This window comes from Mesoplodon mirus (genome assembly GCF_964341445.2).
Source record: "Mesoplodon mirus genome assembly, chromosome: 9".
Lineage (NCBI taxonomy): Eukaryota > Metazoa > Chordata > Mammalia > Artiodactyla > Ziphiidae > Mesoplodon > Mesoplodon mirus.
In genome coordinates, this window is record NC_138985.1 from 31,084,830 (window position 1) to 31,111,180 (window position 26,351).

The window sequence follows — 26,351 nt, forward strand, 5'->3', positions numbered from 1 at the left end:
GAGGTCAACCTCGGGAGGGGGCCCAGACCTGAGAGGGCAGAAAGCCAGCACAGTGGGGCTTCACCTGTTTGGGGGACGAACCCCACTAGCCCAGGAGAGTGGCAGGGCGGCGCTGGGACTGTCACCAGTATCTGGTGAAAAAACAGGTGAACCCACCACACATTTTATATTCAGGTTCAGCACCCAACTCGGTAGACACCTGTGAAGTCTCATCAGAGGCTGATCTACACTGGAAGCTTCCTCCTACAGCTACTGGAACAGGGGCTTTATATCAACATCAAAAATGTAGCAGCTCCTATGATCAATACCACACATTATTATTAAATTCTTAGAATCTCTGAATACAATTTTCAGAAGTCTCTGGGCAGAAATCAAACTATAATCCACTGATCCATAAACAACCCCCTTCACACTCCCAAATACACACACAACAGGCACACCCAGACACGCACACACATGTCCACACCCGCACATGCCTTCTGGGGCCTTCCCATTCAATACGACAAACAAATGCCTGCCTCACTGAGGCTTACCAAGTTTATACTTTTATTATACTCTGAATAGAGATGATATTTAAAGAGCAAAGAAAATGACTATACAAAGGATTTATAGAACATTCATTTACATACGGGATATATTCTTTACAATATAAGAAAAGTAAAAATATCCACTACTAGGTAAGGCAGATAAGGAGACATGATGAGGTCGTTGATGCCAAGGATACACACGGAGACCCTTAAATGCGGTGACTTAACACGGTTATAGGTTAACACTGGAGGAATACAGCATAGGTTAATGAGCAGGTAAACAGGCCCTGGCTGTGACACCTGTGGGGTGCAGTCCTCGTGCGTGCCCCAGGACAGTACCCCTGTGCCCACGGGCACCCCAGAAGCCAGATGCCTGGGGATGTTCCTTCCCCACCTGCCCCCGAGTCAGTGTTGGCGGCGGGGCTGCCTGAGGTCTGAGCACGAAGTTCATGGACTCGTTCCATTTCATGCATATGTAACACACTGTCGTACCAGCTCCTCAGAAGACAGGGAATTGGCTTCCTTTCATTCCACCTCAGAGGGAGCCATCTGCTGGGAGGACACCTGCTGATGCCCTTGACTGCTGAGAGTAAAAGTCTCAGCTGCCAGTCAGTTTAAAAAGCGAACGTCATGGCTTGCATACTCTGGACGAGGACGGCCTCTGTGATTGGGGTGGTCGATGTTTCTCAGTCCCGCACCCCTCTCTTGCTCTGATTTCTACATGAGCCCTCTCTCTTCCTTTGTCAGAAGGATAAGGGACCTGGCCTGCGATCCCTGGGTCAAATTTGGGGACAAGCATCCCAGGAGGAGGCCCCTCTGGGGGACAGCACAAACCTCCACTCCCCTTGGCTGAGTTCTAGCTGTGAATGAAAAACGGAAATGCTAGACACCCCCAACCCCAGGCACCGAGGCATCAGGCCTCTGGAAGATGCCGGCACGTTCTCCTTAGCTAGGCCGCCCTGCGTCAGGGAAGAGGGTCCGCGAGGACCAAGGCAAACATTTGGCACAGAAATGAGGCACTTGTGTTGGTGCATCAATAGGAGCTAAACAGTGGACTCACCCACCTGCTTTCACACACACACTCACACTCATACACACGTACAATGCCCACTGCGATTCGGCCAATCTCACCTCTGCTGTCGCCGAGTCTGTCTCTGCCCCACTTGAAAACAGAATCCACATTTCCAAACGCCAGTGTGGTGACCGCCACAGTGATTCCTGGTGTTTGAAGAGCTGGGCTTGATTTGCGAAGTGGATGAGACGGGCAGTTCACGGGGGATGGAGAGCCATGGTGCAAGTGTCTTGAGTGACGGGGAAGGAGACCGGGGCCTCTTGCTCTGGGATCTTGCAGGACCATTGGCTTCATTCTCCCAAACCTCTGACCACTGCCGGATTCAGGTGGACAGACCACGGCTCTGCAACATGCACATCAGCATAAAGATCACAGCTGATTAGGTGGCTAAGATGATGCAGAAGAGCTGAAAACAGCGGAAGGACTGAGATTCCTCATCTTCACCCTGCTCAGGTGCCAGAACACATGGATCCCAGCAGGAGCCAACAGGCGGGGTGGAGACAGACAAGTGCTCCCTCAGGCCAGTGGTTCTCGGGATGATCTCTCCCAGGCCCCCGGCTGGCCGAGGACAGCGATGTGGAGGACGGCTGAGTCTCAAAGTAAGCGTGTCCCACCCCTGAGGACCTCCGCCCCCAACCCCCAGCAAGGATGTATCCACAGCCTGGAAATGACACATGGATGGTCAAGCATTCGGGAAGGCTGCTTGAGGCAAAGCCAGCTTTCGGCAGCCGCCTGCAAGCAACGACGGCCCACGGAGCGGCCAACAGAGTCCGCACCACCCGTCTTGGTGCATCCGACACGGGGACAGATGCTCCTCCCAGAGCCCCGGCTCGGCAGGCGGCAGCATTTGGACACCAGTACAGCACAGCAATGGCAAACTGGTCTCATAAATAACTTGGCATTAGTAAAATATAAATTACATGGAAATGGGGTTTTACTCCTATCTTACTTTCCCCTCTCACGGCCCAGGGTGCCATTCAGACGAGGCATGTGAGCAGAGGTGGGGAGCCGTCCCCACGCTCAGGCTCTGGCCTCACAATGACCGCATGACCTCCCTCGTCCTCACCGCCCATCCCATCGTCCCCTTGTCCATGATGCCCCAGTGCCCCGGGAGAGCCTGACCCGCATGAACCTTCATCCAACACACATCCCCCTTCTCAGGTTAATCACAGAGGCCCTGAGGTGCCCGCTGGACGGGAGCCTTCTGACATGGCAGTGGCGAGGCACAGCCGGTCACTCAGGGCCACTGAGGAGCGGGCGGGCTCCCCTCCTTCCCACAAACACCAGAGTTCGAGGCACACGGGTCCCCACGTCTCCTTGCATGGTCCTTTCCCGCATGGGGACCGGGCAGGCACCCCCAATGCCCAACTTCCTCCACCTGGAAAGCACTGGGCTACAGAAATGCGTCCGTGAGCTGTGGCTCTCAGCTAAGGCCAGCTGGTGGCAGGGTTGTTTGTCTGTAAGGTTGGAGGAGCCCCTTTCCCTCCTGGGCCTGGAACGTGAGGGTCACACAGGCCCTTCTGGAGTCTCCAGGCTGTGGGGGCTCAAATCTTCTTAGGGGAGCCGATCATGACCTTGGACACGAAGTTGACAATGGCGCTGGCTGGCTGCTCGGGGTCATGCTCTGCAAACAGGTGGCACACGTTGTCTGTGGCGCTGCCCTGCTTCCGGGCCACAAATCCAAAGACTCTGCAAAAGGAAAGCCGGGTCAGCATGCCAGCCGAGTCCTGTCCACCCCACAGGATACAAACCTCCGCTTCCTGTCGCACCGCCGCCACCTCTAACCTCTGCTCCTCCAAAATCTCAGGGGCTGAGTCCCCTGCCGGACACCTCCAGACGCAGGTCTGCGTCCTCTCTGTCTCGCAGACCCTGCAGGGAGGATGCTGTGCCCAGACCTCACAAGGGAGGAAGCTGACGGGCAGGACCGAGGAGTGCCAGTCACGGGTCTGGGACCTGAACCAAAGCCACTGCTCCAACCTGGCCAGAACCCTCCTGGTCTGCCAGCTCCTGAGCTCCACTCCCGAGTCTCTGATAGGAGGACCCTGGCTCCACCTCAGGAGCTGCCTACTCCCTGCTCACACCATCAGAGTGGATGGGCACACAAAACTCCAGGTGCCCGCACCCTAGCCTCGGTTCCTGGGGTGCTGGGGGCTCTCCCTGGATGCTCACGATCCCACCCACTGGGGCCAGAGGATGGGAAGTTAAAAACACGCCAGGGGCTCCCTTCTCGGGCCTCACACCCCTGAGTTACAAACTACGTGCAGGTGAGGAAACTGTTTAAAAGCACGGAACAATCTAATATTTTTCTTACAAGAATTGAAGCCTTTATCTGAATAAGCTTTCAGGAGCCACAAACTTAACACAATAACTACCATTATCCAAATCCAAATCCCTGGACTTAGATAATGGTAGTTATCCCTTATCTGAGGTCTTTCTTCTCCTTCTCAGAACAATGAAGAATTTTTCTGTATGAGCTGAGTGGTTTCCACACCACAGGAAGGACTGGCTGACGGCACTCAAGTGACCCTCCCGGGGCCACACACTCCACACGGCTGGGATGGCCGTGGGCCCTGAGAGCCAGAGTGGCCTGGGGGCACCACCCCCCCTGGGGGGCTCCTACCACTTTATCAGATGCCAAGACAAACGGCAAACGTGAAATTGGAATCCTAGGATTGGACCCCTGTAGTTAGACATTTGTGGTAATCAAATTTAGGTGATGCAGAGGACGCCCACCTGTGGGAATGCAGACAGCTCTGGAGGGTTCCGAGGCTGCGTGGCCACCGCAGAGCCTGGGCCAGGGCAGAGCCGTGCTCCCTCTGGGCTGGGAAACAGTGACGCCCACTGCACTCACGCAGCGCCCCATTCCAACACCCCGGCCCCAGTGCTGCTGCAGACTACACCCCTCCTCAACGGCCAGAAACGCTGTGCAATCTCTTCACGCTATTTATACCATATTTTATGGGTCATAGGTAAGTACTGCTCATTCAGAGAAGAGCAAGCAGAAAACTTAACCCTCTGCAGGCCGTTTCTGCATAAAGAGAACACTTTCATTTTTGTTAAATGCCAAATGCACTAACACAACATTGTAAATCTATACTCCAATAAAATTTTTTTTAAAAGGCCAAACCCAAACCCATCGGCATTATTGAGTCATTTTCCTCTTTGGAAATCTGGGGCAGAATTCAGCTTTGGAGGCAAGCGTCTACTAAGAAAGAATGAAGACAGGCTGGCAACGTACCTTGAGCAAGGGCCGTCTGTGATCCACCTTGCAAATTACAGAATAAGAGAAGAGTCACGTTAATTTCTTTATTAACTTAAAAAGCAAAGGAAGCATATGCATTGCTTAGTACAGATACAGACGTCTTACTTTCTGTCTTGTGGATCCAATGCACAGAAGATCACGCTGCTCACGGGGTAGTGCCTCCGAAAGAAGAGCCTGCCGGGACACCGGAGAGGGAGAGCCCATTACTGGGGTTTTGCAGTGACAATGCTGCCCTGGGCAGACACCCCCGCCATGAGGAGGTTCGGGGGGGCAGAAGCCTATTTTATGCTTTTACTGGTGGTCTGGAGAGAAGAGCAGAGTGTACGTTTGTTAGAAATCAGCAGACCTACGAAGCTGGGCAGAGTGGCTCCGGGAAAAGTGGGCACTAGGAAAGGAGTGTGTCTCGGGGTGAAGGCAAGCACCTTGCACCTTGCAGAGAGAAACTGCCAGCCGAGTGGAGGACGGGATCGAGCTGAGGGAGGCCCAGCCTTCCTGCCCTCATCCCAGGAAAACACCAACTGTCTACAGCCCTAGCAGCTGCCTGTGAAGACGGCATCTGGTACAGACCACCATGCTCCCAGGACAGGAGCCAAGTCAGCCCCAACGAGGCATCTGACGGCATGTTGTAAACTGTCAAGGGCTGTGCACGTGAAACCCACTGGGAGGTGCTACAAACGCCAGGCCAGCACAGCCGCTGGGGGACCCACCAGAGGACTCCTCGGTCCCGGCTCCTGTCACTTGTCCTTTGTTTCACTGCCAGCCCTCCCTGCTCCTCTGAGCATCGCGTGCCCTGTGTGCCCCACTCCAGCTGGGCAAGCGCCCTCTCCTCTTGGGGGAGGTGGTATCCCCAGAGGCTGGTGGCTTTGATCTGGGCAAGGAGAAAGCTCATCTGGAGAAGGAAAGAAAGACGCCAGCGTACAGGAAAGGTACAGGTAGAGCCGGGCATCTTTCAGTGGGGACGCTGAGGACACAAGCCTCTTTTGTCCAGTATCAGCCAGGCTGAATGCGCGTGCCGTCTCCTGCAACAGGGAAGATCCTGAGTGCCGTGGACGTGGCCCACCTCCATGGTTTTATAAGGACACAGGGAAACTATAGAGATACAGAAAAAGCACACAGGTAGCCGGAGAAAATAGAGAGGCTGTGAAGGAAGGAGCCGTGCCTCCCTGCCCGAGCCCGTGTCCACGCTTCAGCCGAGCCGTACCGGCACCTGCCCGTGGATATCTCATTCGAGTCACTGACATCCCAAGACGGTTACCTCAGTGAAGCTTGAGAGGTGAGGGAACCGAGTGCATGGCATGAGGAACGTACCACGGTGGCCCGTCGGGTAAAGCACGGGGAGCAAGGACCCCAATCTGAGCGGCAGGACCCACGCTCCACCTGACACTCCACACCCGCTTCATCCTGAGAGCAGTGGGGCAGGAGCTCTGGGTCAGGGACCCTCCCAAACCCGGGACTAGCTCTGGAGCAGGGGCCGTGGCAGGAAGAGCTCCAGGGCGCCGGGGTGAGCACTGCCCCACCGGCTGGTGCGGGGACTGGCCACCTGTCCCTTGAAGCTCCGGCCATCACTCTGCTTTGAGGGGCGCTGACCTGGTTTCCTCATTAATCACAGCAGGCTGTTTCCATAACAAATAAATAATAACTGCCTCTGAAATGCCTTGGATCCTGAGGTCAAAGGCTCTGCTCGTGGGAGGAACACGCTTGCCGTTGTTTATTACAGACCCTGCTCTGTGCTCACCTGGAAACTGAAACAGCATCTACTGTCTAGATGTTCAAATGTTGTTAACTAAGATATAACAATATACAATATCTAGATAATGGTTAATAGTTAACATTAATTATTCTTATATACTATATTATTATTACATAATAATTAACATTATCTAGATACTGAAATAATATCAAGGTCACACTCTCACCTGAAATGGGATGACCAACTGTTAGAATGGGATGACCAACGATACAGAAGCAAAGATGAGTGGATTCTATCATAGTCTCTGAGTGTTTTTACAGAAATGACAAAAGATTTTTGCATTTGTAAATTACACACACACACACACGTGTGTTTGTGTGTGCGCGTGTGTAAGAGATGCTCAAAGATCCATGTATCTTTTTAAAAATTTTACTGACTTCTAAAAAAACAGCATTTGGGCCTAATGTCAATAGTTTATATGTGTCTCTGGGGACATACAGGACATCAGGGCCAAGCACAGAGTGACTGGATCATTGATTTGTTCCAGGAACGCTGAGCTTTGCCAGGGTGACCACCGAGCTTTGCCAGGGTGACCACCGCACGTCCAGGGGCCTGGGCAGAGCTGGTGGAAGGTCTCACCCCAGGTGGGGTCAGAAGCCCCGCCCGCCCCGCAGCCCGGCCGCCAGGCACACTCACTTCCTCTGGTTGTCCGTCAGGGTGATGCCCTGGGCTGACACCTTGAAATGCACAACCGTGGACAAAGGAGGCGGCTCTTGGACCAGGGTGATGCTCAGGGCCTTCTGGATGGCTTGGTGGCCCGTGAGGGACTCCATCTCCACGGAGTTCAGATACCACACATTGCAAGCTGGAAGACGCAGAGGGAAGCGGCATTAATGCATCTGCCAGACATGAGGGCCCCGGGGTTTATGAACAACATGCACATATGTGTGGCCAGGTATGTCTGAGGCACTTTACCCCTAATTCCAAAGCTGTGGAATGACCCAGAGATGCACACGCCCCGAGGTCAATGCAGAGAATAACACCTCGTCCCGCCCCCACCAACACACAACCCCCCCACCATGCACTGGAGCCAAGGAAACTCCTCCCACTGGCCCAGGATGCGTCTCCACCCCTGCGGCGTTATTTACACCTGGTGTCCCAAGGGTGGGCTGGAGGCACCCTCTTCAGTCTCAGTGTGGGTCTGGGTGGGATAAGAACCCAACCACACCTGCAGCTAAGGAAACGCCCCCAGAGGGGAGCCCGCAGCCTGGAACCCCAAATATCCACCCTGCACGGAGTTCTGAAAGCAGCAGGCATCCAGAAAGAGCTGCTGTGAACGAATGACTTGCAGTAACTCAGAACACAGTCTGCGTACAAAGAGCTAGGATGGCTTGTCCTGTCCACATGCTGCCAAGGGGGCTGGGGGTTTGTCCACCGCCATCTCCCCTTGGGGGAAGCAAACAGCTGAGTGTGAACGAGACTTTGTAAACAGACGGATGGCCCTTTGACCCTGGATCCCTGCAGCTCAAGCAGAAGCTAATGTGGGACTTCGAGGCGTGTGACATCTGTGTGACTGTGGGACATTCAGACTCTCCCTCAAGTTCAGTCCTGCAGGAGCTGTGGCTTTGCCTGGCCACCCCTAAGGACGTGTCCCCCCAGGAACAGAGCCGCTCTTGTTCCCCACTCTGCCGGATGCAGCCTCTGCAAGTGAGTGGGCTGTCTTAACTCCATCTCTAAAGGTCTTTAGATTTTCACTAAACAGAAAAGAAAAAGCTTCCCCTTGACTGGAGCAATAAGGCAAGCGCTGTGCCCTCGCCTGCACCATTTTCCTTGGGAGAGTCTCCTGGAGGCCCAGCCTTGGACAGGCTCCATCTCCACCCCGAATTCTGAGACTCAGCAGCAGTCATACCTGTTGGCAGGTGTGCTGCCACAGGCCCACGAAGGTGGGTTAAAAAGAACAGAAATAACGTACAACGTCCCTGGTGTCAAGATGCAGGGCCGCTTATAAGCTGCTAGCCCTCTGTTCTCTCCACGGCCAAGGCGACAATCCACAGCTACTTTTTAAGAAGCTGAGAAGGTTTGAGGATTGGGAAACTTCCACTTCAGTGAGGACACGATGATGGAGAAAGAAAGCAAGGCCTGGGGTTTGTGTAACAGATTCATCAGAAAAACGAGGCCCCTCCCTTTACCCTAGATGGGAGAATCAGAAGCGGGCAGGCCGAAGCCCCACTGACCTGAGCCGGGAACAGCTATGATCCTTTGATTTGCCAGAAGAGGCCTGAGTGGAAAGGCTGAACCTTGAGGGAAGGTGGGAGATACTAGAGAACCGCCCAAAAAGCAAGCAGCCCCAAAGCCAGGCGACGGTATCTCCTGGAGTGACACTTCACGGCTCCCAACGCGCCCAGGAGAAAGGTCGAAACGTGCTGGAAACGCCAGGCTTCCCCAAACGCCTGTTAACTGAGAGTTTCATCCCAGACACCAACTTCCCTCTATAAAGTTTAGTGAACAAGTCACTTTTACTCTCTGGAAAAGAGCTTCGTATTTCACTCCTATAATTATTAAAATGACATTGTGCCATTAAGCAAAATCTTCAAAGAAGTTCCCAAACACAACAGTTTTCATTTCTCCGAGCTCCACCTAACGTGGCTCATTCATAAGGATGCTTACTCTGTGTCAGGCCTCGACTGAACATCTGAGACAGACTGTCTCATCACATCTGCACCAGGGTCCTGTGAGGAAGATTCTGTTATCATCCCCAACTTACAGATGAGGAAACTGAAGTGTAGAGAAATATGCCAGAAGCCTGGCAACTCCCCAGGGACTTGCTGTGATACCCAACCTTCGTGCTGGCTCCTGCAGTGCTGAGGGTCCTGGTACCACCAGGTACCAGGCACCAGGTAGAGAACACGGGCTCAGGAAGAAATTTCACGTAACATCCCTGAGGACGAGCTGTGATTTTTTTTTTTTTTTTGAGCTGTGAATTTTACTTCGAGACATTCCTCAGCCATAATGATGCCCGTCAGCAACCCCATGTGATTGTCCTGACAGAGTGGCATCTTTTAAGCCACTGTGCCTCCTGCACATTTTGAGAGGCAGGGAGAAATCAGAGAGCCCTCCCTGAACGGCTGAGTTGCCGTGGCCACTGCTGCCCTCTCCGTGCCCTCTTGTTCCAGCCGGCGGCACTGCCCCATCTGAGGACGCCAGGCAATGAGACACTCCAGGGAACTGCAGGGCCGGAGGCTGACCTGCACTTCAGCTCCTGTCTGAACTTGAGGGGTCTACTTGTGTCGTCTTGGGAAAGAGAGTGAGTTGGCAAAAGTCTTTAAAATTGCAGTTGCCCAAAGCTTTGATGAAATCAGGTGCTTTTATGAAATGCTCACGTCAACCAGGACAGCCTTTCTGGAAGATGATTTGGCATTATTTATCAGGAGGGTCAGAAGACCTGCCTGCACTCGGTAACCCGGAGGTCCCGCTCTGAGAGGCCTGAGACGGGAACTATTCCATAACCAGCTGAGACAGCTAACCTAGAGGTGAAGATATTTGAGCCCCATACTCATTTGGTGGGAAGTTAGTTGGAAACAAACTATGTCCAAAAGGAGGGGAATGGTTAAATTAGCCCCTCAATGGAATACCAACTAACCAGCAAATGGTAATCACAAACCCTGTATAGCAACACGGAAAAATGTTAGCAGTTTCTGGGAAAAGCAGAATAAAACTATCTGTGCCATGATGAGACCTACACAATAAAAGGCGTGTGTGCCTACGAACAGTGGGAGGTGTGCCTGGAAAATTTAAGACGGTTTGATTTTAGGAGGGTGAATATTCTGCCTCTAATGAAGCACTAATGAATACTAATTTCACTGGTATTACTATAATGATACTCATGCAGTTACAAAAGAGAAAAAAGAAAATTCTGATCTAGTCACAATGAAATCCCAGAAAATTGGCACGAGCTGGACCTGGACGGGCGCACAGACGGGCGCACGTCTGCCACGATCCAGACTCCTGCTTCCTTGTAGCAGCACAAATGGCCTTTTGAGAAGGAACAGCCGGCCTGGGGGGCATCTCCCCCCCCGACACAGAGCGGCACTGTCCCTCTCGGAGCAGAGAGGGGAGCCCTCCCTTCTCCCAAGCACGTCTGGGGCAGCTCTGCTGAGCACACGCCAGCCCCTTCCCTCCCCAGCAGAGGATAGGTGGGCTTGCTGTGCTTGTCCCCCGGGGCCTGGCCCGATACGTCCAATTCCACCTGAGGGTGTGTAGCTGTGGTGTGATATTGAACAGGAAAGCGCCCGTCAAACCCGCGGCGGGAAGCAGAAGTGTTACGGTCCCAGGTTCTCACCCAGTCCTACCGCTGCCAGAAATTCAGGGTCTGAAGGCCACGATCCAGAACTCAGAAAAAGGCAGTAATGCAAAAAGGTAGCCTTCCAAGTGCTGTCTGTGGTACTGAGAAGTTAGAAGCACACTAACTGGGCAACCGTAAGGGGTGGAATCAGCTGGTGGACGGTTCCTCAGCCACTGAAAGTGAGACCTAGGCTGTGTTTGCCAAAAACACGGGTAAACCCCTTATGCTAAGGGAGAAAAGGAAAACAGTCAGTGGTTGTACCTGGGTGACAAGTCTGTGAGGAATTCATTTCTCCCTTGCTTTTCTGTGTCTTCCTTTTTTTTTTTTTTTTTAAACTGGAAGAATTCCTATTACTTTTATAAAGAAAACATCCTTTACAGTACGGTACGTTAAAGACACAGCCCTAACGTTTATGGGATATTGTGTGGGGTCTGGTGCCAGGGCCTTCAGCTGCATTCCACTGCTTCAACAGAACCAATTAAGAGCTGACACAGGGGAGAGCTGACACAGGGGCTTCCCTAGTGGCGCAGTGGTTGAGAGTCAGCCTGCCGATGCGGCGGTTATGGGTTCGTGCCCCGGTCCAGGAGGATCCCACATGCTACAGAGCGGCCGGGCCCGTGAGCCATGGCCGCTGAGCCTGCGTGTCCGGAGCCTGTGCTCCACAACGGGAGAGGCCACAACAGTGAGAGGCCCAAGTACCGCAAAAAAAAAAAAAAGAGCTGATACTAAAATCATAAACAGCAATTCTTTTAGAAACTGCAGCAACTCGTAACGGCCTCGGTATCAGATGCAAAGGGATTAAACTGAAGAGACCTGAAAGTCTGTGCCGCTTGCTGGGAGCTGCCCAACTCTGCAGACACCCCTGAGTGTCAGCGCCTCACCTCCACGCAGAGGACACGGGCCAGGGAATCTCGAGGAGCCCTTGCAGGGAGGGCCAGGGGTCTGGGATTCTAAGTGAATTCAGACAACAAATGAAACTTAGTTTAAGGGGAGAAAGAACCACTCAGTTTCCTTAAGGTGGTCAGAGACCAGACAGCCTGATCACCTTCCCACCACGGTCACTCTGCACTTTTTGAACCAACAGCTAGGACCCAGCACTCTCTGCAGCAATCTCACTCTTCCAGCTGCATATCCGTGTCCTGACTCGATTCCTTGCCTTGTCAGTCGTGAAGGTAGCTGGATGGAAATTTGAACCTTTTGATGTGTTTTAGAAACAAGAGATTTTAAAAGGACATAAGCTCAAGGCAGTCATAATTTAACCCCCATACATAAATGCCCAGTCAGATGATTAAATAAGACCTCCAGGTTCTGTGTGAAGTCCTGTCCCTGGGAGGCTCACCCTTTAAAAAAGCAAAGCATTCAGAGTTACTGATACGTGCCATAGATTATCTGAAAAGATGATAGAGTGTAACTAAAAATGATAAGCCAGAGCAGAAGGAAAAGCTTTAATATCTAAAAATGAAGGCTATTATAGTTCCATTATGATCAACTAATTCATTGATTCATTTACTAATTCAACATGTATTGGGAAAATGTTAGGTAACCATGAAGCTTAAGGAGAAACATGAAATGCTGCTTGTAATGAGATGTATGTGCCCCAGTGCTCACTGCCTGGGGTGGGTAAGCAGGGCTGTAACCCTGAGACACCAGGTGGTGCCCCGACGGAGGCCCAGGCTCTGCCAGCCTCGCAGGGCATGTGCTCTGGAAGGGTTTGCTGCTATCATTCTGGAGCACTTTTCTTGAATGAGGTTGATACATGAGTTGCAATTTAAAAATCATTAATGACATGTTTAAAAAATTTTAAATACATTTTTTAAAAGGTGCAGTTCAAACATGTCAATGGGAGAAGACCTGATTTCACAGCCCACCTCCAAGGTCAAGTGCATGGCTAAGCAGCTCACCAGCAAGGCCTGCAGCAAAGTCCAGCATGTTCCCTGCAACTTTGCTGGGACCCAGAGACATGGGGACAAAGCTGCTGCTTTAACATAAGGTAGCAGTGAGCCCTAGTGGGCTCCAGGGACCCCCTGAAACAACCTGGGGGCTGTGAGCTCATGGTCTTCGGCGTGGGGACACTGCCTCACAAAGCTGCCGTGGGACCAGCCCTTTCAATCATGTCTACGTAGGCAAAGGATGAGGCCACTGCACAGCAAAGGCCACTCCTCTTGGGCCAATAAAAGTGTTTTTACACGAAAGCAGAGCGGCAGGAACACAGCTACAGCTTACGTGACCACGTTACAGTTCCCAAGGCATTTTCAACATCCTATTCAACTGGTCCTGAAGCCACTGTGTCGGGGAGAGATTGTTATGATTATGTTGAGGTCTGCACGGCTAAGTGACCTGCCAGAGGCTGAGCCCCAAATGGCAGGGCCTGGACTGGAACCCAGACTGGATACAGGCAGACGCTTCCTTTTGAGGCTTCAAGTTCTAGCACGCTTGCTGTCTTGGACAAACTCCTGTCACCTTTGTTCTGGCCACAGATAACTTATCCTTTAAGGATAGTCTAGGAAGAGTTCAACACTAAAAAAGATTCCTTTTGAAAACAGAGAGATTTTACTTTAGCTGGGTAATAGAGTCAGTGATGTATAGTTTTACAGAGACAAACTGCACAGACGAATAACGCAAATTGTACAGAGGAAGCAACAAGAAAATACCTGTATCTGCATATTCTTTCATTACGGAGTCCCAGCTATAAAGTACTCTACAGACATGAGGCACAGATAGAAGTATTTCTAGTCAGTCCTCCTGCAGACTCAGAGAATCCCTCTCCAACATTTCTGAGAGTAAATGTCTACCTTGAATGAAAGACCTCCAGTGGGGGAACTGAAGGTTTGGAGCCAGTGGGCCCCATAATTCTCTCCAGCTGTGTCCCTCCCTCTCAGCCACACACCCACAAGAGCCCTGTGGTCTCTGGCTCGTCCACAACCCTCTTAAGCTGGGGTCACTAGGACAGCATCTAATGCTGCAAAAATGACCTGGCCTGAAACTAGTAAGCTATTACAGCAAGGCTGCAGGATACAAAGTGAATACACAAGTCAATCACTTCCCTATATAACAGCAGAGAACAAGTGGAATTTGTAGTTAAAAACACAATCCCATTTATATTAGCACCCCCAAAATGATGAATCTAATACAATATGTATAAGATCTATATGAGGAAAACTACAAAACTCCCACTAATAAAATCAAAGAAGTAAATAAACTAAATATTCCACATTCATGAAGAGGAAGACTCAATATATAATTCTGATGTCCGTTCTTCCCAACTTGATCTGTAGATTCAATGAAATCTCAATCTAAATTCCAGCAACTTACTTTGTGGATATCAACAAACTAACTCTAAAGTTTATATGGAGAGCAAAAGACCCAGGGCAGCCAACACAATATTAAGGAGAAGAACCAAGTCAGAGGACTGATACTACTTGACTTCAAGACTTACTATAAAGTGACAGTAATCAAGACAGTGTGGTATTGGTGAAATAATAGACAAATAGATGAACGGAACAATAGAAAGTCCAGAAACAGACCCATATAAATAGTCAATTGATCTCTGACAAAGGAACAAAGGAGATACAGTATTGCAGAAATAGTCTTTTCCACAAATGGTGCTGGAACAACTGGACATCCACGTGTGAAAAAAACTAGACACAGACCTTAAACCCGTCACAAAAATTAACTCAAAATAGAATGGATATAAATGTGAAATGCAAAACTATAAAACTCTTAGGAAATAATTTAGATGACCTTGGGTTTGGTGATAACTTTTTAGATACAATACAAAAGACATGATCCATGAAAGGAAGTATTGATAAACTGGATTTCATTAAAATAAAAAATCTTTTGCTCTGAGAGACACTGTCAAGAGAATGAGAAGACAAGCCACATCCTGGGAGAAAGTATTTGCAAAAGACAAATCTCACAAAGAACTGTTATCCAAAATATACAAAGACCTCTTAAAATTTAACAAGAAGAAAACAAACAACCTTAACAGACACCTTGACAAAGAAGATATGCATATGGCAAACAAGCACATGAAAAGATGCTCCATGTCATATGTCATCAGGAAAATGCAAATTAAAACAACAAGATACCACTAAACACCTATTCTGAATGGCCAAAATCCAGAACACGGACAGCACCAACTGCTGGTAGGATGTGGAGAAGCAGGAAGTCTCATGCATGGCTGGTGGGAATGCAAAATGGTGCGGCCACTTTGGAAGACAGTCTGATGGTTTCTTACAAAATAAGCATACTCTTACCATGTGATCCAGCAATGGTGCTCCTTGGTATTTACCGAAAGGAACTGACAATTATGTCCACCCTGAAACCTGCATGTGGATGTTTATAGCGGTTTTATTCATAATTACGGAAATGTATAAACACTCGAGATGTCCTTCAGTGGGTGAATGGATAAACAAACTGTGGTACATCCAGACAATGGAATATTATTCAGCAGTAAAAGGAAACCACTCTCAGACCATAAAAAGACATGGAGGAATCTTCAAGGCACACTACTAAGTGAAAGAATCCAATCTGAAAAGGCTATGTATACTGTATGATTCTAATCATATGACATTCTGGAAAAGCAAAACCACGGAGACAATAAAAGGATCAGTGGTTGCCAGGAGTTAGGGAGGAGGGATGAATAGGTGGAGCACGGAGGATTTTTAGGACATTGAAACTATTCTGTGTAATACTATAACGGTGGATACATGTCATCAGACGTTTGTCCAGACCCATGGAATATACACAAAGAGTGAACAGTAATGTAAACTATGGACTCTGGGTGACTATGATGTGTCCATGTAGGTTCATCAACTGTAGCAAATGTCCCACTGATGGGGGATGTAATGAGGGAGACTGCACATGTGTAGGGGCAACGGCTATATAGGAACTCTCTGCACCTTCCTCTCAATTTTGCTGTGAGCCTAAAACTGCGCTAAAAAATAAAGTCTGCTGGGCTTCCCTGGTGGCGCAGTGGTTGAGAGTCCTCCTGCTGATGCAAGGGACACGGGTTCGTGCCCCGGTCCGGCAAGATCCCACATGCCGCGGAGCGGCTGGGCCCGTGAGCCATGGCCGCTGAGCCTGCGTGTCTGGAGCCTGTGCTCCGCAACGGGAGAGGCCACAACAGTGAGAGGCCCGCGTACCGCAAAATAAATAAATAAATAAATAAAGTCTACTAATAAGAAAAGTGCCCCGGGGAGCTCGAGGTCTGGGGGTCTGTGTCACCCTGGGTCAAACTGCGGACTCACTGGTCTCTTTAACATTTCCAGCTGGAGGGGCAGGTTGCCCACATTCTCCCAAATGAAACACAGGCTGTGACATTTACTCCACTGGATTTGGTCATCTTTGGCCTGCGGAGTCCTGGCCCTGCTGCCAGGACACTTGAAGCCCCACCCAGCCCAGCCCTGCAGCGGTTTTCAACAGAAGGAAACCTCCTCTGACACAGCAAGGAAAGGAACCCAGACCGAGGTAAGAAAGGAAGCTGTGTCACTGAGCCCGTCTCCGCCCAGGAACCTGGAGGAGTGGAAAACGCAGCGGGGACTGACCTGCCCCCTGCTTCAGCAGCTCGGCCGCAGAGTTGGCCGCCGTTTGCGGAGAACTTTCGGCTCTTTCCTCCAACGGGTCTGCAGGAAGGAGCGAGAAAACGCAGAAGTGAGTCCACCTCCCAGGCAAAGAATGACCATGACAATGTGGATGCTCATGACTGAGGCCCGGATGGTGATGCACAGGCTCTGCAGAGCTGGGCCTTCCTCCTACAGACAAGAGCCCAGCGCAGAGAACCATCACCACATTCCAAGCAAAAGCTGGGATGGCACAGCCCAGCAAAATAGCTTTCTCACCTCCGAATTAATTTATATGAACAATTACATTTTAAGAGGTAAGTCAGGGCTTCCCTGGTGGCGCAGTGGTTGAGAATCTGCCTGCCAATGCAGGGGACACCGGTTCGTGCCCCGATCTGGGAAGATCCCACATGCTGCGGAGCAACTAGGCCCGTGCGCCACAACTACTGAGCCTGCGCACTAGAAACCACGGGCCACAACTACTGAGCCTGCGCGTCTGGAGCCTGTGCTCCGCAACAAGAGAGGCCGCGATAGTGAGAGAGGTCCGCGCACCGCGATGAAGAGTGGCCCCCGCTCGCTGCAACTAGAGAAAGCCCTTGCACAGAAACGAAGACCCAACACAGCAAAATAAATAAATAAATAATAAAAATAAAGGAATTCCCCTAAAAAAAAAAGGTAAGTCACATTTGCCTGTATTTTAAATTAATCATGTTTCTGGAATATAATACAATTATGTGAACTTGAGATTGTCTAGGAAAGCGGAGATATGCCTAATCGCCTGCTGTGGGTGCTATTTTTAAAAATCTTTTCACCGTGAATATTTTGAAACAAACACAAAGGTACAGACAATAGCTCATCCAGCACCTAACGTCAACAATATCAACATTTTGCTGATTTTGTAGAATTATAAAATTTAAATGTAAATGACCTGGAAGGTCTCTGAGTCCAGGCATTTTGTAACTTTGAGCTACAGAATCTTGGCTCCAAGGAAACTTTTCACAAAGCCATGACATAAAGACATGACCGGAGGCTGAAGGGGCAGCGAGCCACCTCCTCTTACCTGACCTGGCTGAACTATTCAGGGTTTACCCACAGAGTACGTGATGGAAAGGAAGTTCTGGTCTGATTTTTCTCAAGGAATCTCTTTGGATCCCAACACCCTGCGGGGGATCCCACACAGAGCCAGAGCAGCCCTCAGGCCCCGGCAGCGTACCTCTATCCGGAATGAGCAGTTTGCAGGGGAGAGCCAAGGGCGTGATGGAATGCTGACACACCAAAGCCGTCAGGCTCCCTGGGAAGAGATGAACAGCAAACAGGCATTAGCACTGCCCTAAATACCGTGTTGCTCAGCCAATTTATCTCCTGAAAGGAGGCTGCTGCAAAGGGTGACCCCTTATATTTTTAGCACCCAACATGCTCCATTACTGTGGGAATCTGTGCAAAACTTCAACGAAGCCAGAAGTTCAGCAGACGGCAAAGGGGCAGATAAAGGGAACTGCAGATGATTCTCAGCAAAGACACATCATTACCAATTCATCAAGAACAAGTCACACAGTCTGCTGAATCTGAGACAGCTCCCACTGGTACCACCACCGAATCATCTCTGTAAGGTGATGCTTTGGTTTGCTCAAGCTCTGCCTGTGAGCTCATTACGTCTTTCGGACATGCCTGCAGGGGCGGGAAGGCTCTCGCCTTACAGGGAGCCTGTGCTTCTCTTGTGCCCGGAGGGTGGGGTCACACTCAGGCCCCAACCTTGTCCACCCTTCTCTGCCCGCCTGCCTGGACCACACCTTGTGGAATCTGCATTTCCAGTCCCAGCACCGTGCATTTTATTTGCTTAGTTTTGAGAAAGCTTTTAAGAAAATTTAATATCCAGTTTATTTTAGAGATGATAATTGAGGAATCTCTGGATGGGGATGAAAAGTAAATGCTCTGCGCGAAGCCCCAGCGGGGTGATGGCAGTGAGCAGAGGCAACGCGTGCTCGTGGGTTCAGAACACCAAGTCAGGCTCTCAGCCACTTACCAAAATATGGTTCATTGGAGCACCCTTTCAACCGCACCCCTTTTGGGGTGCACTCGATCAAAAAATGCCGAACGAGTTCATTGGCCAAATCTCCAGCTGTGGTAGAGGTTTAAAAGAAAGAGAAGAGAATTTTTAAAAAATGAGAGCAGGGGAGGATGAGAGGGAGGGAAGGAGAGTCTGGCCCCCGCAGTAGGTTGGCTGCCAAGAATCACTCTAGGATTGGTAGCTGGGCTGCAGGAAGGTAGCTGAGCACTGCCTGATGGGCAGCTAGAACCCTCTCCAGTGACTGTGCTTAGAAGTGGAGGAGTCCTTAGGAGACAGCCTCAAACACTGCAGAATTCCCAGTGACGGAAATGAGCAGCTAAGAACTGGGAACATGGACCTCCAGCTCCTTTGCCTCCTAAGAGGAGAACTTAGAAAGGCCCAGACACAGCACGATGCCCAAGAATGAATCACTGGAAACAGCTGGAAGGGTGCCAGTCTTCTGGGTGATTTAGCCGGGAGCCAGGTATACAAGCCCCTCCTGACAGCAAGCCCTCTAATCATATTGCTGCTACACAGACCTGTGTTCATGCCAGCCCACGAGCCCAAAGAGAAAGCGCATCATGAAAAGCCATAGAATGGCAAACTGTCTGACAGTGGAAAAGTACAAACAACAAACAGAAGAAAAAGAAGTCACTGCACTATGCTAATGAGTCCCACAGACATTCACATTCACACTGCGCAGTGTTTCCGTCCTGCCTCATTCAGCACCCTCCCTGGGAACGTGTCTCCATGGGAACGTGTCTCCACGGGAACGTGTCCCCATGGGAACGTGTCTGCCTGCCGTAACTTCTAACATTTCTGACGGCAGGACCTGCTAGAGGTGGGTTTGGGCTCCACACCTGGCCCATGGCAGGCTCCCCAGTGATGCTTATTTTAAACAACAGTGACAAATATCAACAACGTCGGTGTCAGCATTTCACAGGGGCAGTAGAGCTGGTAGGAAAGGAAATGATCAGATTCCATAAAAGGCAGTACTGAATAAAAATGGGGACAAGAACATTTTGCCATTCAGTTGTGGGAGGAAAATGATCCATGGCTTCCAAACTGAAGGCAGACACAGAGTGTGGTCTGGATGCCAGTGGTGAGAAGTGAGTCAGCGGGGAATCCAGCTGCATGGGGATTCGGAGACCAGCACCCCACACATCTGTCGCTGTCCCGTCTCCGGGGTACCAGGGGTGGGTGGTGACTTGCTAGGCTTTTTCCTGGTCAACTGTCTTCTCAGATCTATCCTTAGACTGTGAAATCCAAATGCCAAATCCCGGGGCCGGAGGAAGGCAAGGCAACCAGACAAAATTTCACCCAGAGGATGCGCCTGGCAATGTTGCATGTCCTGAAGTCTGCTATTCTAATATCCTCTATTTTGTTGCCTTTGCCTGAAGATTGAGACAAAGTGGGCCTTAGAGGCGGGATGCATGCCTGGAGGTAAGAATTATACACCACCATCCGTATTTCCAAAAAGATAATGCATGCAGTAAAAAAAAAAAAAAAAAAAAGTTTTAAAAGCTTCAGCTGAAACCGAGGAGCCCGGGAGCTGCCATGCACTCATTTCTGCTCCCTTGTCACCCACCCCTGTCTCCACAGACCCTCAGAGGTTCCAGTCCTGAGACTCTTTTCTGATATAATCGTCACTCAGCATGTTTCCAAATCCTGCCAAACGCCTTACATCCTCCACAATCAGGGCCCAGTCAGCTCCTGAGCTACAAAAGCCTCTATTTAAACCACTCGAAAGCCAGTGGAGTGTTTGATGGAGCTTCTCATGCAGGAATTCTGGATGCCCTGTGGCCCGACTTCCAAGGCTCCCCTGTTCTGCCTGACCTGCACAGAGCTTTCTCTGCCTTCACTTCCAGACATGACAATAGCCACGGATCTGGGCTCTGAATCACCTGCTCCTCTCAGCCTCACCTCCCTTCTATTCACACAACCACTACCTTTGGCCAAACCGACCATCTAAGCTTCCTGAAAACCCCTTGGCCATGCCTGAAGCTGGACCCCTTGGAAACCGAATCTCATTCTTCAAGGTGTAACTCACTCCAAGGCCATTTTCTCCAGGAAGCTTTAAGCAGAGATTTCATCCCAGGATTTGGTACTGGGCACAGAGCGTGAGTGAAGCGGGTGAGTGTCATTTTGTTTAAACACCAAAGGTTCAGAATCTGTGCTTACTCTGATCCACCCTCGCCCCACCCAGGTGAGCCCAGGTGCCCTAGGAAGAGCCATGTAACTTGCTGACATTCCAGTCCACAATCTCCATTTAGGGGAAAAGAACCTTTTCCCTTTCCTTAGAGTTTGTGGCATAGTTGGTTTAAAAAAAAAGGGTCGGGGGGGGGCAAGGAGGGCAGGGTGCTATAAAAAGAAAAAGAAGAAGAAACCAGAAACCACATATTAGGGGACAGAGAAAGGGAATAAGTGTATTGATTTGTTGGGAACCGAGCTCATCCCTGAAGGAGAGGTGAGAAAGGACCTGGTGATACTGTATTTGAACAGGTGGTATCAACGTGAGCTCAGGAATTTTTTTAAAATGATACATTCCCTAGCTCAGGTCCTAGAGAGAAGGAGTGATACTCCGATAGCAAAGAGCAAACCTAGCGATTAGATCTTGGTTTCTAGATACCGTTCCCCAATAAAAAGAACCAAGGATCTTTAGAGAAATGGCTGGGGCAGGGAAAGCACAAAGTAAGCCTAAAACACGTTTGCTGTTTCAGAAAGCTGGCGTGCTCATGGCCTAATGGGGGGTATGTCAGAAGGACAAGGGGCCGCTGGAAGGGCCTCACCTAGTCAAATCCAGGATCCTTGGAAACCAAAAAGTAATGGTGGCGATGGATTACAACACACAGGAAAGGGCATGTAGGGGCTTCCCCACAAGGTGGTGGCCTATGTTTGGGTACATGCATGTCTGCTTCATAATAATGCTTACCTGTGCATGCAGGCATCGCAAACTCTTCTATACATGGGTTATGTTCATGACAAAAAACATTAAGAAGGTAAGAAGAAGCCTTGCCTGTATTACACGTTATTCGGCTAGTATTTGCCACTTGTGCAGAGTGTTGGACCAGAGAGGAAGAAGGCTTTGTCCTTTCCCCTAAGGAAGGATAATCTCATGACTCCAGGCTTGCACTGGCCTCACTTTCAATCCATCAAAATACTCTATTGGGTGTAGGAACAAGAACTGTGTATATAGTATGCCACATTCTATGTAAGAGAAAAGGAAAAATGCATGTTTGTGTGCATTGGACAGATAGTGAGAAGACACACAAGAATTTATTATAGATGTCTACCCACAGGAAGCAGGAGGGAACTGAGGCATACAGGGCTGAAAATGGGAGCAAAGATGCCTTATCAGAGGACTTGCTCCATTGTTCTGACATCTGATCACCCATCAAAGCAATAAAAAAAAATTTACAAATAATTAACCTTCCTTCTTGAGCCAAGACAGTACTTACCAAAATACACCCGAAAAAATAAATAAGAAGAAGAAAACCTATGAGTGCTGTTCCAGGTCACCCACCATCTCACGGGCACAAAGGTAACTGAGAGGCGAGGTGCCGCTGAGAAGAGCCGGCAGGACCCACCTTTCTTGTTCAGCTGCAAGACGGAGGGCGGGGGCGTGGCCACCTTCATGGCCAGGCCATAGGCGCCTCGGAAGGAGTGGCTGTCCCTGACGATAAAGGACCCGGGTTCCTTGTCCTTCAGCATAGCGATGGCTGCAGAGGGGAACAGAGAGACGTGAGTGTCTACCGGGGGAGGCCACGGCCTGTCTCCACTCAGGGCCGTGACAAGGGTGAGGGAAGCCTCTGTGATGACCCGAGGTTTCCTGGAGGCCTGACTGTAAAGGACACAGGGGCACAGGGTGGCCCGTCCCTTTAGATCACAAAGGTGCTGCCTTCACACACGACTCCTGTTAACCCGGCAGCACCTATGAAGGCCAAATGAGGAACCCCCCACACACACCTGACAGCCTGGGAAACCGAGCCTCACTGGCACAAGTGCCCAGACCAGGTCCCGGTACACACAGTGTGACGGAACAGGAAGTCAGGCGGGGCTGCCACGCATTCCCCGCCGTGGCCCAGCCCTACGTCTCCCCACGTGGCATTTTTCTTAGAGATTTTAGAAAGTGCGCTCTCAACTTTCAATAGAAGGAAAGAAGTTTCCAATCCCACTTTCTGAAGACTGTGAGAGTGTACCCCAAAAGTTACTGAATATCTAATACGAATTCCAAGATTTGCCCCAGGGGGATCGTAGGTGGCCCTCCGTCCCGTGGCTCTGAGGCAGGTGTGGCAGTTATGGCCAAGTGTTTCCAGCCTGGACGAGGCTGTGAACCCGTATTCGATGCGGTTGTCACCAGTCCGTCAGGGCCACGAGCTGCACCTGGCACTGCACCTTCCACCTGCCCCTGGTGAGGCTGGGAGGCATGTCACACTGATTGTCACCTAAAAAGAACATCCATCCCCTTCAAGCTCAAAGTCTGGCCCCCCCAGGTCCCATGCTCAGGATACGGGAAGGAAGCGGGATGGATGGATGGGTTAGGGTGACAGTAACCTCACGTTGATGCAGCCCAGATACTGGCGAGAATTTTCTCTAGTAACCAGAACCTCTCTCAGAATGTCTCTTATAAACTTTACATTTTCCAAAAAGAAAACTAGGGATTTAAAATATAAGGCACTAGAAAATTACAGCCATGGAAATGCCGCCTTTCTGTAGAGTCCAAGGCCCTGTCTGGAGTAGATGGGGGGCCCGGACATAAACCCAGGAGGGGCAGGAAGCCCCGTCACGCCTCAGGAAATAACCCCAGGAAGCCCTCTGTCCAGGCCCCCGTGCATCCCGACTCCAGCCCCAATCCCCCGGCATGGCATTTGCTTGGCTGCAGGATGAAACAATTGGTTTCTTGTATACACTCTTCCATGGCACTGCCCCAGCCCCTGCAGGACAAGGCCATAAGGCAGGAGCTTGTACACTGACACACGTAGGGGACGAGGGACAGAAAGCAACAGCGCTCTCCAAGGGGAGCAGGTTTGGTGTGACCCTGGGGGGTGCAAGCCTGACACAGTGGAGTGAAAACCCACCTGCTGCTCCAGCAACTCAAGGCTGGGGAGGGGAGGGTGGGTGGACACCACGGGGGATCTCAGGCCTTCGCAGCTGGTTTTGTCTCATAGCATGTTTTCTAAATATGGGGGCTGAAGACCTATTGCGTTTTTAAAGTAAGGGGAGGATCACTTACAGAAGTTATAGTTTTCAATTGTGATAACCTCACCAGAGCTTTTTCTTTGTAAGTCATGATTTTACTTCACTGTGGTGGAAAAAAGCACCCCAGCCTCATGGGAGGCCGACTTCTGGGCAGCAGAGGGAAGGCCAGCTCTGTTCCGGCCCATCCTCCCCTCCCAGACCCCATCCCTGAAGCCAGGCCAGCTGGGCACAAGGGAGCCAGGGTCTCACGTGCCCGCATAGGGAACCTGAGGGCGATGCTGGACTCATTGTTTCTGGAACAGAAATGAGCCCGCATTGAGGGTGTGAGAAGGAGCTCGTGCACACCCACGGGATCCTCATTACCTCTCTCCCTGCGGCTGGTGTTTTCAAGGATTCGAGGGCAGAGGCCTGAGAGCACGGCTGGAACAACCATACTTAATTTCTACTTTACTTTCCTCCTATGGTTTTATGTTCACCTCTAAAAAGTCCCAAGGTACTAATCTTGCCATAGTAATACGTGAACAACTGTGCCCCTAAACAGGCTATAGGGCTTTTTTCCCCCCTCCTGAACCTCCCTGAAATTTCATTACAGTTTTTCCACAAAAAGGCACATCCCAGCAGTTACAACAAAACCCACGGATGGCCTTCCTCCATCTGGAGAAGTTGGCACACCCAACAGAACATTCATCCATGTAGGTGTTGTCTACACAAAATATCTAGAAAATAGAGGAAGTTATGCTTTCGGAGTTCAACTGGAAAAATCAATGCCCAATGCACCTATTAGCTATTTTGAGATGGAGTCCACCCCAAGGAAATATTTTTAAATGTGTGGCTAAGATTAGGCGAATGACAACAGTAATTGCTACCGCCCAGCAGGTGCCACCAAGGGAGGTGCCCTCCACCCAGATCCTGTCCCCCAAACCCCACGCGGAAGGCTTTCCCACCGCCATTCCGCAGGACCCACCTAGCGCTCTCCAACCAATCCTGCCTCTTCCGAAGCCGGAGCCTGGCTGTTCAGTCAGAGAAGGGGGCGGCCCAGCCCAGCCTTCACCCTGGTCTGAAAGGCTGAGCCGCCAGAGTAGGGGGGTCTGCTCAGAATACTCTAGGGCAGGGACCCCGACAAGCACTTCTCAGGGTCTGTCGGGCTGGATGAGGCGCTGGAGCTAAGGGCCACAGTCCTGGGGGTTCTCGTGACCAGAGCGGGGAGGGGACGAGGACGGAGCATCTGGCCACAACAGAGCCTGGAACGTGGGGGGTGCACAGCACAAAGGCCAATTCAGGGACTCAGAAGCCTCTCCAGGCCAAGCGAGCTCCCCTCACAGGAAATGACAATAGGTCCATTGAGCTCATGGGAAGAAAGGCACATTCTTACCATTTTTATTATCTGCCTAATTGAGTAGAAGAATTTCAGTGACAATGTTGGACAGTGCTGTTTTCCAGCCATTTAACTGTTCAGATCCAGGCACTTTTGAGAAACACTTGCCCGGAGAACAGCTGTGATTTCTTCCCCACTTGCTGAGAGCAGCCCCTGGGGTATCTCCTTTGTGGGCATCCTGGCCAGCATCTGCCAGCCCCAGCCAGTTCCATGTCATCCTCTCGGAGGGACGTCTGGGAGTGATGAGCCCACCCACAGGCGGCCGTGTCGTCACCTCCAGGGAGGACGGTGGCTCCCGTGAGTGGGGCCAGCACGTCGCAGGGATCCCACGAATTCTGCTGGAGTGAGTGCTGTTCGCCTGAAGGGCTGCCCCAGAGGGACCACCACCGACGGCATGCCAGCGTCCCTCTGGGACACTTCTTCTATTCGTGTTCTAGTGAAAAGTGACACACGACTTCGCTGCTCAAAAATATTAACCATTTCTCATTTTTGCCAGCTGTCTTCCGACTGTACCGCGCACCCAGAGTTGCTGTGCTGTGTGTGACATGCTGGGCTGAGTCCGCCAGCAGCTTGTCTTTCCAGCGTGACCCAGGCAAGTGTGCCCATGAACGGTGTTAGAAAGACACCTCTCCTTCCCCCACCGACCCTCAGGCCAGCGGCTGGGACCCATGATGTCTTCTCATCACGTCATCACTGGCAACGCTGGCCAGACCTTGGCTGGTGGAAGCCACCAGAAATTACACCCCACACACTAGAACGATCATGGCCGGTGCCCATCCCGGCCGGCTCCCTCATTAGGACTGAGCTTTTCCAACAAAAACTTAAAGGTCATGGCCTTTCCCTCAAGGCGAGTCATGAAGTGCAGGCCTTCCTCCAGCTCATCCTTCCCACCCTGATGCTCCCACCCCACGGTCCTCCTTCCCAGATGCAGAGCCCTTGTCCCGCCCACTCACCTTGCTCTCTGGAGATATCTGCTTTGTACCAGAACTTGGATGTGTCTTGGACAAAGTTCACGGACACGTGCTTATCACCTGGATTATCTGCAAAACAGAATTCAAAAACAATAACTGTGAAGGGCGTTTTTCATTGCAACCTCTCACCGCAAAGGGACCTAGAAATTCAAAGTCCCACCCTGGGCGAGGATGGGGTGCTCTGGGGAGAGCGCTCTCTTTAACTACAGGGGAGAAGCCTGGCTCGGAGCAGGGAGTGGCTGTTTCATAACAGAAAACACAAAGACAGCAGGACACTGGGATCAGGCCTCTGCAACACATTTCAA

General features: G+C 50.8%; 1 protein-coding gene across 12 annotated transcripts in view; it reads right to left on the bottom strand.

Moving 5' to 3' along the window:
• Positions 1-509: 509 nt before the first annotated feature.
• The window catches only part of TNS3 (tensin 3), a 243,498-nt gene continuing 217,656 nt past the window's right edge, over positions 510-26,351 (bottom strand). For 11 of the 12 annotated variants that reach the window (XM_082632029.1, XM_082632034.1, XM_082632027.1 and 8 more), the window contains 9 exons: positions 26,029-26,115; positions 22,089-22,220; positions 18,478-18,573; positions 17,668-17,745; positions 16,440-16,517; positions 7,248-7,416; positions 4,967-5,035; positions 4,838-4,864; positions 510-3,288 (listed from right to left, as the gene is read on the bottom strand). In XM_082632029.1, coding sequence (XP_082488155.1) covers positions 3,144-3,288; positions 4,838-4,864; positions 4,967-5,035; positions 7,248-7,416; positions 16,440-16,517; positions 17,668-17,745; positions 18,478-18,573; positions 22,089-22,220; positions 26,029-26,115 — 881 coding nt within the window. In that variant the 3' untranslated portion in view covers positions 510-3,143. The remainder of the gene's footprint in view (positions 3,289-4,837; positions 4,865-4,966; positions 5,036-7,247; positions 7,417-16,439; positions 16,518-17,667; positions 17,746-18,477; positions 18,574-22,088; positions 22,221-26,028; positions 26,116-26,351) is intronic. The other variant, XM_082632031.1, reaches the window with a different exon arrangement.